General features: G+C 34.5%; 2 protein-coding genes across 3 annotated transcripts; one reads left to right on the forward strand and one right to left on the reverse strand.

Annotated features, from left to right (window-relative positions):
- The first annotated feature begins 1,861 nt into the window (after positions 1-1,861).
- LOC107823494 (GCN5-related N-acetyltransferase 5, chloroplastic-like) lies at positions 1,862-7,973 on the forward strand. Of its 2 annotated transcripts, XM_075240566.1 has the most exons (4): positions 1,862-2,608; positions 3,178-3,247; positions 3,356-3,468; positions 7,065-7,973. In XM_075240566.1, exons 1-3 carry the CDS (start codon positions 1,956-1,958, stop codon positions 3,440-3,442), a joined length of 810 nt encoding a protein of 269 aa, XP_075096667.1. In that variant the 5' UTR covers positions 1,862-1,955; the 3' UTR covers positions 3,443-3,468; positions 7,065-7,973. The 2 variants fall into 2 exon arrangements, with proteins under 2 accessions (XP_075096667.1, XP_016505626.1); XM_016650140.2 differs by having other exon boundaries at positions 3,178-3,468.
- LOC107823493 (putative serine/threonine-protein kinase PBL28) lies at positions 3,512-7,375 on the reverse strand. The gene is made up of 7 exons (XM_016650138.2): positions 7,237-7,375; positions 6,928-7,112; positions 6,584-6,782; positions 6,341-6,504; positions 6,137-6,241; positions 4,609-4,731; positions 3,512-4,515 (listed from the first exon to the last, which is right to left on the reverse strand). The coding sequence occupies exons 1-7, from the start codon at positions 7,304-7,306 to the stop codon at positions 4,279-4,281; spliced, it is 1,083 nt and encodes a 360-aa protein (XP_016505624.1). The 5' UTR covers positions 7,307-7,375; the 3' UTR covers positions 3,512-4,278.
- Positions 7,974-15,201: the final 7,228 nt, after the last annotated feature.

Consider the following 15,201-nt stretch of genomic DNA (forward strand, 5'->3'; position numbering starts at 1 on the left):
TACAGAACAAGTCAAATGAATCTAGGGACCTCCGAATTCAATTTCGGGCAAGCTCCCAAGTCCACTCAAGTTTTCTTCAAATTTTTACGTAAAACTTTTCAGAAAAAGACATGGACTGTGCACACAAAGTTAAAAAATATCAAATGGAGCTAATAGAGGTATTGGAACACGAAAATAAGGGCTAGTACTCAAAACGACCTATCAGATCATCACACAAGATATACCTGATTGACGCTCGCAGGTCTCAGAATCACCTTCTACTATTATCTTTTCTACTATTTATCTTAACATCAAACAATATTGTATTTTTGAGATTTCTAGTGTACTTCTTAGAGTTTATGACTCAGTTTTACCGGTTTTGAGGGATTTTGTGATTATTATTCAATATTGATTGGTATCATAAGATTTGTTAGGTTGATTTAATATTCTTAGTGGATATTTCTGTTAAATTCTCTGGTGTGCTAGGCTTACCTAATCTTAGAGACTATGTGCCATTACGATTACCTCAAGTGAAAATTTTGAGTCATGACAGTTCACCTTATTATTTATATTATCTATTTCTTAGTTGTCTCTCTGTTTTTACATGTGTATGAATTGAACATGTTATAGAAAGTGAGTATTTTCATCAAAATTTTCTCACTATTTCATCCGAGTTAGACTTGATACTTATTAAATACATGTTAATTTTTGTACTTATATTATATTTTTACATATTTTTATCCAAATCCTGGTATTGATCTCAGCGGTGTCAAGGAGGGTGCCTAGGAGCTTGACTTGGAGAATTCTTGGTAAGTTACTATGTTGATTTGCAGCAGTCCTCTTCCTATCTATTCTACTATTTCTTGTTTCAGATAGTACTTTTATATTTGAGACTCAATTATATTCTAATTAGTAGCTCATGATGAATTAGTGTATTATTTCTGCACTTGATGCTCTTTTCATTCTTGTTCCTATATTTTTATATATTTCGACAGTTAGACATCTCTTACACTGCTTGTTATAGTAACTCTGTCGGTTTCTAATAGGTTGGGTTAAGTGCCATCATAATTTCGGTAAAATTTTAGGTCGTGACATTATGCTCATACATGATTGAATAAATATTATGATTCACTTCTATAGAAGGTTTGGGAGAAATAAAGAGAATGAGTATCATTTTATAGCTGTATGAATATATCATTGATCACCTACATATCGTACGTCAAGAATATTTTGAAGGCCTTATTAAACTATTAAAGAGAAAATGGTCAAGCAAGAAAAGGATCTTAGCTATAATTATTTTGACCATAACATAATAACAGTAATATTCTCTGTGAAAGAAATATTCACCATTTGGATAGTGTCATTAAATATCTGGTATTACAAAATTAATTGAGAGTTGTGTACAACTTTATTACTATTTGGTAGAACAATATTGGCAACTGATGATGACATATTATTATAAATCTCAAAGAACTTATTAAGTTTCAAAGATATTATGCCAACACGATTACTATATTGAAACCTCAAATAATGAAAAAAATATAAGGGCTTGATATTGCTACAATCAAAACGGATAAGAAATATGTACGTGAAAAGTTAGGTGTCTTTTTATATTTGTACTACAATATTAGCATGGTGGAATCTTATGTCGTAGTAAATTTAAAGTTTAATAACATGCACAAAATGATTGAGAATTCACATTATATATATTGAATAAATATGAGATAATTGTCTTGTACTCATTGTTCTCGTGATAAATTAATTATTATACCAACTAATGTTGATTACTTTTTTAATAGGAGTATTAAGAATACAGTTGGAAATAATTACTAATAAATTTAATTTTAAATTCTTAATGCGACAATTATTTGAGACACTTTTTTTTCCCCAGATAATGTGATTTTTAGTGAGAGACAGAAAACCCCCTTTGCAACATCCAAACTTTCAGTTCAGCCAAGCATTTCCCTTCTACTCCCATGGCTACTGCTATTTCTTTAGCATTTTCTTTAGACCCTCAATCTCACCACAGCTACCATCACCATTTTCACCATAATACCAACTTCAGTTCACATAAAGCTTCAATCTTTACACAAAAAGATCCATTCCCTTTTCTCATCTCATCAAATTCACACACTCCCAATCTAATTATCCCACTTTCAACTTCCCAATCTTCTTCATCTTCTTCCTCAATAGAAACCCCACTTCAAACAGGTAAATTTCTCACTAATCAAGAGCTTGAAAAGCTTGAATTTTTAGAGAAATACAGGTATTTTCAAGAATTGGGATCTGGGGTATTGTGGGTGCGTGTGATGAGGGAAGAAGAGATGGATGTTACTGTTTGGCTGTTGGCTGAGTCTTTTGCTGAGTCAATGTTGATGCCTAAAGGTTATGTGAAATTCTTGGCTTACTTAGTGAAGCAGTACATGATTGAAAGAAGAGCAATGATGCCTCACACTGCAACACTTCTTGGATTCTATAAAGAAAATGGAGAAGATTCAGATTTGCAATTGGCTGGAACTGTGGAAGTGTGTTTTGATAAAAGGGGTGCTAATGCTAATCCTCCCACACCTACTCCCCCCAAGAACTCTCCATACATTTGCAATATGACTGTAGAGAAGTTGCTTAGGAGGTATGGTTTTTAACTGTTTCTTTCTTTGTCAAATTATATGTGGTAAGAGTGTAGAAGTAATTCAAGAGACTATCTGGATCGCAAGAGATTATTCTCAGCCAGTATATTTCTCCTTCCTAAACTTTTTATTTTTAATTTGAACTTTTAACATATACTCCCTCCGTTTCAATTTAAGTGACATAGTTTGACCTGAAAATGAGTTCAAAAGAGAAAATAAGACTTTTGAAACTTGTGGTATTAAACATGCCGTAACATTTGTGTGGCAATAGAAGCTTCTCATTAAAAGGTGAACTTGAAAGTTTAAAGTTTAGTTGTTTCTTAAATATAGAAATATATCATTCTTTTTTGGTACAGACTAATAAGGAAATAGTGTCACGTGAACTGGAATAGAGGGAATACTTGGCGACGTAGTTCATAAATACTTAGATGTATAACTAAGTCTAAATAAATGGAAACATACTTTTATAGGAAAAGTTGATGAATGTAAAGTTATTCTTATTGGGAGAGTAAATGGCTGCATCATGTTGGACTGGTATTGAGTCGTGTTATTGGTTATTATCATTTTGCAGAAGGGGCATTGGTTGGCATCTGTTGAAAGCAAGCGAGGAACTAATCTCTCAAATGAGTTCTTCTAGAGAGGTTTACTTGCACTGTCGAATGATTGATACTGCTCCGCTCAACATGTATAGAAAAGCAGGGTATACCATTGTTGAGACAGATAACCTATTTATCCTGTTAACATTGCAGCGACGCAAGCACTTGATGTGCAAAGTTCTTCCTGAGTCAGAAAGCCCTTTTGAAGTTGATCAATCTACTTCTCCCATTGACACGTGAACATTGAAAGACAGACCAGTTCTTAGGTACATTATTTTCCAACCCTTTTTACATGAACTTTTTGCTCTTTTGGATATATCTCTAAACTATCTTTCCGCCTTGTTTGTACATGTACATACTCAAACTTGATCCACTCTTTTGTTTCCTTTTTATCATCTGAACTCGAGCTGAAACTTAGATATTAAACTTTAGTATTGTATTAGTGGTGAACATTACTTCTTATTCTTCCATATTCTTAAGGAAAAATGTGTCCTTTGAACACCAGGGATAGTTGTCTTCGGCTTTCTACACATGTATTTGTATAGCGCCAGAGGTTAACTTTTCCCGGTATTATGTCAAACTTTAGAGATCTGTTTGTAGAAGCAAAACCGCCAAGCAAACGCTTAGTTTTAGTTCTCTGATGTGTGAGGATGAAACATGAAAATGTTGTCACAACTACCTATTTAACTGTAAACTTAAGTAGTCTTCTGATGAAATTCAGTTCATGTGACCCAAAATCCACACCATTGATTCTATTATTTGGGAAAGGAATCCATACATAATCAGATCTTTGCACTAATGTGTTTGAGCAGAGGTGAGCTGCCCAGAAAAATAATTGTTTTACTCAGAGTCGCCCTTTCTATCTATTAAATTATTAAGAAAACTTGTGATCTTCTGGTTGAATCTGGATGTTCTTTTTATTACTTTGACAGCTTACAGTATCCTACCATACTCATTACTCTTTCCAATGTACATTTGAAACTTTTAGCTGATATTGTAACTTCTGAATTGGAACAATCGATCTTGGTGCATATTGTGATTAGAATTTGCTTCATCCATGTCAATCTCAGAAGGTTTCAGATCATTCTGAATGTATGCATAGGCATGCTTAGCCCTTTCATATTTGTGTGGAGGATCAGCTGCAGTTCTTTGACGCAGTCTACCATTGAGGGCCTTTCACTACTGTCGGCTCGCACACAACGAGAGGCTAGATTAGCAAACATGGTTACAGACTCCATAGTGTATGAGCTCCTGTTAATCTCAGGGTCAATCACCTTGCGCAGCTTCTTCTTATCATTCAATATATGCCTGACCTGCGATATCCTCATAGCAGTTAATGTCCTATACTGAAAAAATTTGGAACCAATTTTCATTTTTGCTGCTATGATAATAATTTTGGTCCTTACCTGTAGTACTAAATTCTGATCATTTGGTCCAAGGGTGAGGTCAACGGCCCTGCGTCCGGTCAAAAGCTCCAGCATAACAACACCAAATGCGTAAACATCACTTTGTAAAGTGAGTTTCCCCGTCTGTCCGAAAATAATATTAGCAAGGTTTTTCTGGAAGAAAGGTTAATGAGGAATAAAAAAAATTTCCTCATGATAAACCCAATGTTTACATTTCAAGAGCAAGGATGAAGTATGAAGTTTCTTTACATGCAATCGCATGTTTGGAACAGAATCGAAGTAAAACTAGTCGTAGTTCCTTCTAGCAGGTAGAGTGTTATACTATTACTTGTTTTCTAATATTGATTAGAAAGAAGAAGAAAAAGAGACTGACCCATGCGGCCATGCATATCTGCATGCTATTTATGGTAGAAAGTAAAGGAAGGCAGCTAATTATTATCCGAATTGACATTTGTTATCAGCATCTTTTGAAAACGTTCATCGCTTTTAAGTGACAAAGGGGGAAGAGAGTGGGTTAAGTAGCTCCAACTCTGTAAAGCTAATCAAATAATTTGATTAATTCAATTCATTATCTCCTCTTACTGTTTGTTTAGTTTCTTGATTTTGGGGGTGAACATTGTCTAAGAATGTCTCCACTATCCTAAGGTTTTGTTTAGTGGAGGGAAAACATGCTTAATAGTTGATACGTCAATATCAGCTTGTTAAATGTTGAGTAACTTAGAGAAAAGCATTTGCCTTCACTTCAAATAAGATCATAGCATTTAAGTTGGATTTGCTCAAGTTCGATGAAGCTTAATCTGCGTCTGTTGGCATTGTAATGGAACATACTCTTTTAAAGTAATCCTGATGGATTGAGTTCTGATAAACATGAAATTAGCTAAATTTACAAACTTATAAGGTAGGATGGTTTCAGTTGGTTGAAGATCTATTCTGAACCTGAGACTGCTTTTTCTCTTTATGTAGCAGAGTGTCAAACTGTTGAGCATTATAGTTATTAAAAAAAAAAACATAACAATACATAAATTTCATCCCTGAATAATGGACGGAATGTTCAGACAACTATTTACATGCCACCATTTAATTCTGAGTGAAAGGAATCTAGAAGAACAAATAGCACTACAATTGTTTAGAGGGAAGACGAATTGTCTATGTGACTTCTTCTGTAGTTTTCCCCCTACTTAGCTTATTCGCCTACTCCTTTTTTATTAGTGTTTTTATGTGCTTAGCAGAAATATCATTAGTCAGCAGCCACTACCTATGAATTTCCGTTTCAGATTCTTAATTCTTTGCTCGTTTTGTGGTTTGCTTCTCGCTTTTTGCATAGTAATATATTGGCTATTTCTTCTGCTGTTGCTTACTTTCTAGAACTATCTCAATTTATGGCTTCTTCTTGTCTTGTTTCCAATTTCGGATTTCCTTTGCTTACCTCCTTAGCTTTGTTGTAACAAAGAAAATGAATTCTAAATAACAATATAATATCCAGTTCAATTGAAACTTCAAACCTAGATTTGATATGCAAGCGACTCACCAGTGTGTATTCAGGGTCAAAATAGCCAAAAGTACCAAGTACCCTAGATGTCACACATGTTTCCTGGCCTTCTGGCATCAACTTTGCAAGACCAAAATCTGATATCTGCGCAGCAAATGAGAATTGATTATTCGTATGTTCTATTAAGAGATCCCCTCCCACCAGAAATCAGAATTAAATGACATAGATGAAGTACTCGCGTACCTTTGCTTCATAATTGGTGTTCAAAAGAATGTTGGTGGATTTGAAGTCCCTATGAATTATAGGAATCCCAACAGCTGAACTTGAATGAAGATATGCAAGTCCTCTTGCTGCCCCAATAGCTACCTTTAGCCTTAAGGGCCAATCCATCTTCACTTCTCCAATTCCTGCAGTTTGGTTGAAACATAGTTAAGCATCTAAAGGTAAGTCTTTGGATGAAGGGAAACTTCACGCTTAGAAACCAACCATTCAAATGATCTTGAAGATTTCCCTTGTGCATATACTCGTAAACTAGAAATCTGTGCTTCCCATCTGCACAATAGCCTATTAGTTGTACAAGATGGGGATGATCCAGTCTGCTCAAAATATCGACTTCCACACGAAACTCGCGCTCTCCTTCTGCCTCTTTGAATGAAGGTAGATCCATTTTCTTGATTGCTACAATCTTCCAATTGGCAAAAGAATCAAGTTTTATGTATTAGTTAGTCTGCTTTATCAAGTTTCTAGTGTTACACAAAATGAGACATAGGAAACAGCAGAAAGTAAACCACCAATGTGAAATTCTTTCTCCCTTTACTTGTTTGTCTTACCTCTCCAGACCGCAGTGTGCCCTTATAAACTCGACCGAATCCTCCTTTCCCAAGTAGATTGTCATCGCTGAAAGAATTTGTTGCCTCCTCCATTTCCTTGAGTGTGAAAACTGATGATCCGTGGTGTCTTTTTGCAGGTGGATTCTGGTCTTCAATTTTCCAACACTCCACAGATTTATATATCCCTGAAAATAAGCGTATCTCATATTTTACAACATGCAGAAGCTATGTACAATATTGCACAGGCTATTATAATAGCATGAGAAACATTTTCTGGAATATGAAGGAGGCTTGAAAGCTGAAACATACAAGGATTTAGCTGATCCTCGGACCTGCTTCTTCGTCGCTTGTTCCACGCTGCCACCAAACCAAAAGGCATGATAACTGTTCTTTCAATAGATTCAGATGCTATCTTGTGGTTCAGAATGATGTATTACATTTGATAAAGCAGTCAGCTTGAATGGAAAAGAATACAAATTTCTGAGAAATTCATGATTAAAAGCGAAACATATTTGGACACTACAGAATAATTAGGCAATGAAACAGAAAACTAGCTGAAGAGGAGAAAGAAGAAGAATGGGAGAATAGATATAAAGTATAGGAAGAAGGAAATAGAGATGTATGAGAATCTTGCTGGAGTATGTATAAAGCAAATGAGGGGTTAGCTTATGACAAATACTTGACAATCTAAGCACTGTTATCACCCAACAACCTAAGCTTCTCACTTGAAGGGTAAGAAAAAGCAAGAGATGGGAAAAAAGATGGTATTAGTTGCTTACCTTCAAATGAGAAGTGGGTTGAGGGGTATGCTTGAAAAGGAAAGAGAAGCTGCAATTTAACATAAAATTCTCTTTTTTAGTATCATTTTTCTTTGCATTGCAAATGGTTCTTGTTGGTTGGTCATTTTCTTAGATTTCTATAAATCTTTCCCCTCCAAACTCTTGTTTCACTATTTCATTGATGTAAATACTTCAGTTGACTGTTGGTGAATCCATACTTTTTGCTGTTGGTAGTTTTTTCATTCTTATTTTTATTGCTGGTAAAAAGTTGCTGCTTGACCATGGTTTACTACTGACTATTATGACTTCTTGCTGTATTTTTCTTTCTTTAGTGTTGGTCTTACTGTATATTTTTTATTCTTATAGTGTTGGTGATTTTGTAATTTTCATTAAGAATCATCAGTACTTTTCCAGTCCAATGTATATTCACTTTTTCTCTAGGATCAAGAAATGTTAATATTTATTGAATATATCATGAAATATTACTAACATGGAAAGTTAACAACTTTGGAATGTTGTCTTTTCAATTTTAATTTTTTTTACGCACCTTTAAAGGATAATCTAAAGGGTAAAACACAACATTATATTTTTAAATTCTAAATCGCATTATTTTTTTCAAAACGATATCGGTGTCGAAATGATACAATCGAAGCAATCTTTCTCATCATAATTGCTAATAGTTGAATGCTTCTAGTTCTTTTATTTCCCCTAATCAAGTAGCCTAAAATTTAATGATAAAAAATTTGGACAATAAGTGTGACAAAAGGAGAATCAACTTGTGCCATCATCATTTCAGAAAGTTGTGTAGTAACTGTTATCTTATTAGTTTAGGGCCAAAAACCACCCCAATATCTCGATTGTTCCTTGTCGGTCTGGACATCCGTTTGTTAAAGGGTAAACTTAAGAGAGCTCTTTGTGGTTGTTATCTTGAAAATGAGGAACTATATGAAAGATTTTCTTTAAGCTAAATGCATAATCTTCAAGAAACCTTAGAAAGGTGAATCTTGTGGTGTACTAAAGAAAGTGGGACATATCTTTTGTGCTCTTCTTGCATGTGAGCTAAGAAACACGCAAAATCTCGTTTACTGAAAAGGCACAAATAGGGGCGGGATGGGTGCAGGGCGGTGGCTGTCTTAACCTACAAAATTTCAATCCGCTCCGCTCCGCTTAACAGTTAAAACCGCATCCACCCCCTCCCCCACTCTCACACCTGCGTTCACCCACCCCGCCCCGCAGTTTTATTTTATTTTTTTAAATTTGTTTCTTTTCTTTGTCTATACTCATTTTACTTAAAACACATTGGATGGTTTTTGAACCTTAGTTAATGAGTATAGTGTTAGTTTGACCGTTTTCCTCTTTTTGTTTCCATTTGCAGAAAATAGATACTTACAACAAGAAAACCTTCGTTGATTCGGTTTTCAAAAATTTCTGTTTGATTCGTTTTGTTTGGCTACGCTTATCTCATGCTGTTACATCGTCATATGTCGAAAACAGATGTCGTTGGAATGAATCTTGAGCCGCAGTTTAAACATTATTTCCAATTATGTGACCAATTTTTATGTTAAATGTAATTTCTTATTTGACATATTCATTTACAGTAATTCAACAAAAGAGCAAACCATAATTAGTAATGCAACCAAATTATCAAAATGGAATTTTTCCTCAAAAGTCTAACACGGGACCTGCCTGGTCAAAACTCGGGCCCAAGTGGATTCCGACTACCCATGACTCCACAAGTTTATATATTTGATTAATTTCAAAATCTGAATTCATCTCTCGAAACTCAAATTCTTATTTTTGTTGACAGTCAATCAAAATCCAAATAGTCATGGTTCTAATCAACAAATTCAAGAACGGAAAAAGATACATATAGTGTCTTCTGTTATAAAATAAAAGGCAATATAACAAAATCAAGTAACGAGAAGCTGAGATATATATGAAATTGTTATGATGAATATCACATTATGGTGGATGTCTACTCTTCTTCCATGATCTTTAGCTAAAATGCTTAATGACATATTCAATGACATAATTTGTATGTTCAATGACATATTCCATGACATATTTTCTTCACTTTTTATGCCTATATAAAGGCCTTGTAATAGATAGGAAAAATACACAATTGAAGAAGAAATAAGAATCTCTCTTCCTCTCTTTCTCTCTATATCTCTTAGTTTGTTTCTGCTTGTTCTATATTGTTATTTTGGGTTATATTTCATAACACGTTATCAGCACGAAGCTCTAATTTTATTCTTAACTCCAGCTAAGTTGAGCCATATTTTATTGAGGTATGTATCATTATAATCATTTTATTTATGGCAGTACATATATCATATGCTTAATTCTTACAACCTAAATTTTTCTTTGCAATTTTTGATAATTTACATCATTCATGTTGTTGTTCCCTTTTTCATATTTTTGTTTATCATGTTGTTTTTCACACCTGACACAATACCATTAAAAAAATGTATGCATATGTATGTAGTGTATACATTATCTAGTCACTGCAACTAATAAAACGTTAAATTCTATATATATATATATATCAATAATATAAAGTGAAATGAAATAATATATAGTTTCTATTTTATGGCATGAATAAAATGAAATAGTAGATTGCTAACATGATATAGCTTTATTTTCATTTGTTTTACCTTAATCGATTTGTTTCATTAATTGTTTATTATTATAATTATTTCTCTAACTTATTCATCTTTTATGATAGTTTTCACTATGTCAAATTTATCAAAACTTGAATTTGTGGCACTTGACATCACCGGGAAGAACTATTTATCATGGGTCCTTGATGCTGAAATTCACCTCGACGCTAAAGGTCTTGGAAATACGATTATACAAGGAAATGAAGCATCAAATCAGGATAAAGCGAAAGCCATGATTTTCCTTCGCCATCATTTACATGAAGGGTTAAAAACTGAATATTTAACAGTAAAAGATCCACTTGAATTATGGATTAATTTGAAGGATCGATATGACCACCTAAAACTTACGGTATTACCAAAAGCTCGGTATGAGTGGATACATTTAAGGTTGCAAGACTTTAAAACTGTAAGTGAGTATAATTCTGCTATCTTTAAAGTAAGTTCTCTATTAAAATTATGTGGAGACACTATCACAGATGAGGACTTATTGGAAAAAACATTTTCTACTTTTCACGCTTCAAATGTGGTACTACAACAACAATACCGTGAAAAAGGTTTTAAGAAATATTCTGAGTTAATCACATGCCTACTTGTGGCTGAGCAGAATAATACTCTATTAATGAAAAATCATGAAGCCCGTCCTACTGGGTCAGCTCCATTTCCGGAAGTGAATGCTATAGCAACATATGATAAGTTTGAAAGAAAACAAAATAATTACCGTGGTCGTGGACATGGTCATAAACGTGGACGTGGCAGGGGGCGAAACAATTATCGTCATTATGGTGGAAATAAATTGGAGAACAATAAGGGTTCTCAAATTAATCATTCAAAAGGTAAAGCTAGTATGTGTCACCGATGTGGTATGAGAGGTCATTGGGCGCGCATTTGTCGTACGCCAGAACATTTTGTCAAACTTTATCAAGCCTCCCTCAAGAAAAAAGAAAATAATGTGGAGGCACACTTGACCTTTCAAAATAATAATGATGAAGCAGGTCCCTCAAATAAATATGATTCTAAGGCACATCCTGCATATAAAGATGATGATTTTGAAGGCCTAACAAATATTACTCATTTAGAAGTTGGAGACTTCTTTGAGGATATTGACTGAAGAATGAATCATCTTACTGGGGAATGAAGTTATAAAAGTTGTTATGTTTATGTTTGCAACTAGTTTATTTTTTCTTGAGTGTATTTTCCTAATGCATCATGTATTGCTAGTTTCTATATTTCTAATGTATTTCTTAATGTTTTTTTGCTTGTCTTTCATATTTCTTATGATGTGTTATTTGTCTTTTTTATGAAGAATATGAAAATTCCACAGTCTTCAGTTGGACTCAAGATTAATAAAGATGATATATGTCTTTTGGATAGTGCTACAACACACACTATTTTAAAAGATAAGAGATATTTCTCTTATTTGGTAATGAAAGAAGCGAATGTTAATACAATATCCGGTAGTACAAGATTAATTGAAGGTTCTGGAAGAGCCAATTTATTACTACCAGGAGGAACAAATTTGGCTATTGATGAAGCACTATATTGTAGTAAATCTCAAAGAAACTTATTAAGTTTCAAAGATATTCGCCAAAATGGCTATCATATTGAGACTACAAATGATGAAAAGATTGAATATCTTTATATTACTACAATAACGTCCGGTAAGAAATATGTTCTTGAAATGTTACCCGCTTTTTCCTCCGGCTTATACTACACAAGTATTAGCAGGATTGAAACACATGCCGTAGTAAACAAGAAGTTTACTAATCAAGATAATTTTATTATTTGGCATGACCGGTTGGGCCATCCTGGTTCTAATATGATGCGTAAAATAATTGAGAATTCACATGGACATGCAATGAAGAATCAGAAAATTCTTCAATTTAAGGAATTCTCTTGTGCTGCATGTTCTCAAGGAAAATTAATTATTAGACCATCAACTATTAAAGTTAGGATGGAATCCCCTGCATTTCTGGAACGTATACAAGGTGATATATGTGGGCCCATTCACCCTCCATGTGGACCATTCAAATATTATATGGTTTTGATAGATGCATCTACAAGATGGTCACATGTGTGCTTACTATCAACTCGCAATATGACATTTGCGAGATTGTTGGCTCAAATAATAAAGCTAAGAGCACAGTTTCCAGATTATGCAATTAAGACAATCCGTCTTGATAATGCTGGTGAGTTTACATCCCAAGCCTTTAATGATTATTGTATTTCAACTGGGATAACCATTGAGCATCCGGTTGCTCATGTTCATACACAAAATGGTCTAGCAGAATCATTGATCAAACGCCTCCAATTAATTGCTAGACCAATGCTTATGAGAACAAAACTTCCCATTTCAGTATGGGGTCATGCTATTTTGCACGCAGCATCACTTGTGCGGATAAGGCCCACAAGTTATCATAAAGTCTCCCCATTGCAATTGGCTTTTGGTCAGGAGCCAAATATTTCCCATCTTAGGATCTTTGGTTGTGCGATATATGTTCCAATTGCTCCACCACAACGCACAAAGATGGGTCCTCAAAGAAGGTTGGGGATATATGTTGGATATGAATCTCCTTCAATTATAAAATATCTAGAGCCGATGACTGGAGATTTATTTACGGCAAGATTTTCTGATTGTCATTTTGATGAATCAGTATATCCAACATTAGGGGGAGAAAATAAGCAGCTGAAAAAGAATATAGATTGGAATGCATTATCACTGTCTCATTTAGATACTCGAACAAATCAATATGAACAAGAGGTTCAAAAGATTATTCATTTGCAAAATATTGCAAATCAATTGCCACTGACCTACCAAGGGTGACCAAGTCACATATTCCAGCTGCTAATGCACCAATTGGAGTTGATATCCCGGCAGGACAATTAATTAAAGCAAATGAGTCTAAGCCATGCTTGAAACGTGGTAGACCAATCGGTTCTAAAGATAAAAATCCTCGAAGAAGAAAAGGAGCAAATGATCAAAGTGAACATAACACGGAGGTAGTGGCTCAAGAAGAGCCCCAAGACGTAACAAATAATAAGACCTTAGGGGAGGTCCAGGTACCTGAAAATAATGAAAATGAAGAGATATCAATAAGTTACGTCTCAACCGGGAAAAGATGGAACCGAAATAATGTTGTTATCGATAACATTTTTGCTTATAATGTTGCTGTTGAAATAATGCAACAAGATGAGGATCTTGAACCAAAATCTGTCAATGAATGTAGACAGAGAAATGATTGGCCAAAATGGAAAGACGCTATCCAGGCAGAGTTAACTTCACTTGGAAAACGTGAAGTCTTCGGACCCATAGTTCGAACACCTGAAGGCATAAAGCCAGTAGGGTATAAATGGGTTTTTGTGCGGAAACGAAATGATAAAAATGAAGTCGTTAGATATAAAGCACGACTTGTGGCACAAGGGTTTTCCCAAAGGCCTGGAATTGATTATATGGAGACATATTCTCCTGTAGTGGATGCTATCACCTTCAGGTATCTCATAAATATGGCAGTGCAAGAAAAACTTGATATGCATCTAATGGATGTTGTTACAGCCTATTTGTATGGATCATTAGACAACGAAATTTTTATGAAAGTACCTGAGGGATTTAAAGTGCCAGAAGCATATAAAAGTTTTCGAGAAACTTGTTCAATAAAGCTTCAGAAATCTTTATACGGATTGAAACAATCAGGTCGTATGTGGTACAATCGCCTGAGTGAATACCTGTTGAAAGAAGGGTACAAGAATGATCCAATTTGTCCTTGTGTCTTTATAAAAAGGTCTGGATCTGAATTTGTTATAATCGCTGTGTATGTTGATGATTTAAATATCATTGGAACTCCTGAGGAGCTTCCAAAAACAGTAGACTGTTTGAAGAAAGAATTTGAAATGAAAGATCTTGGAAAGACAAAATTTTGTCTTGGTCTACAAATTGAGTATATGAAAGATGGAATATTTGTCCATCAATCAACATATACCGAAAAGATTTTAAAGCGATTCTATATGGATAAAGCACATCCATTGAGTACCCCAATGGTTGTGAGATCACTTGATATAAAGAAAGATCCATTCCGACCTCATGAAAATGATGAAGAGCTTCTTGGTGCCGAAGTACCATATCTTAGTGCAATTGGGGCATTAATGTATCTTACCAATAATTCCCGACCAGATATAGCTTTCTCAGTAAGTTTATTGGCAAGATTTAGTACTTCGCCAACACAAAGACACTGGAATTGTATTAAACATATATTCAGATACCTCCAAGGGACCATTGATATGGGTTTATTTTATTCAAACGAATCCAAGCCATCATTGATTGGTTATGCAGATGCAGGATATTTGTCTGATCCACACAAAGGTCGATCTCAGACAGGCTATTTATTTACAAGTGGAGGTACAACCATATCATGGCGTTCGACAAAACAAACTATGGTTGCTACTTCTTCAAATCATGCAGAGATAATAGCCATTCACGAAGCAAGTCGAGAATGCGTTTGGTTAAGATCTATAACTCAACACATTCAGCAAACATGTGGTTTTTCTTCGAAAGAGAATATTCCAACAATATTGTATGAAGACAATGCTGCATGCATAGCTCAATTGAAAGGAGGATATATCAAAGGAGATAGAACAAAACACATTTCACCAAAATTCTTTTTCACTCATGATCTTCAGAAGAATGGTGAAATAGATGTACAACAAGTTCGTTCAAGTGATAATTTGGCTGATCTGTTCACTAAGGCATTACCAACCTCAATATTTGAAAAGCTGATATATAAGATTGGAATGCGTCGTCTTCGAGACATTAAGTGATTTTTCATCAGGGGAGTAACTACACG

The sequence above is a fragment of the Nicotiana tabacum genome, chromosome 20 (assembly GCF_000715075.1).
Source record: "Nicotiana tabacum cultivar K326 chromosome 20, ASM71507v2, whole genome shotgun sequence".
Lineage (NCBI taxonomy): Eukaryota > Viridiplantae > Streptophyta > Magnoliopsida > Solanales > Solanaceae > Nicotiana > Nicotiana tabacum.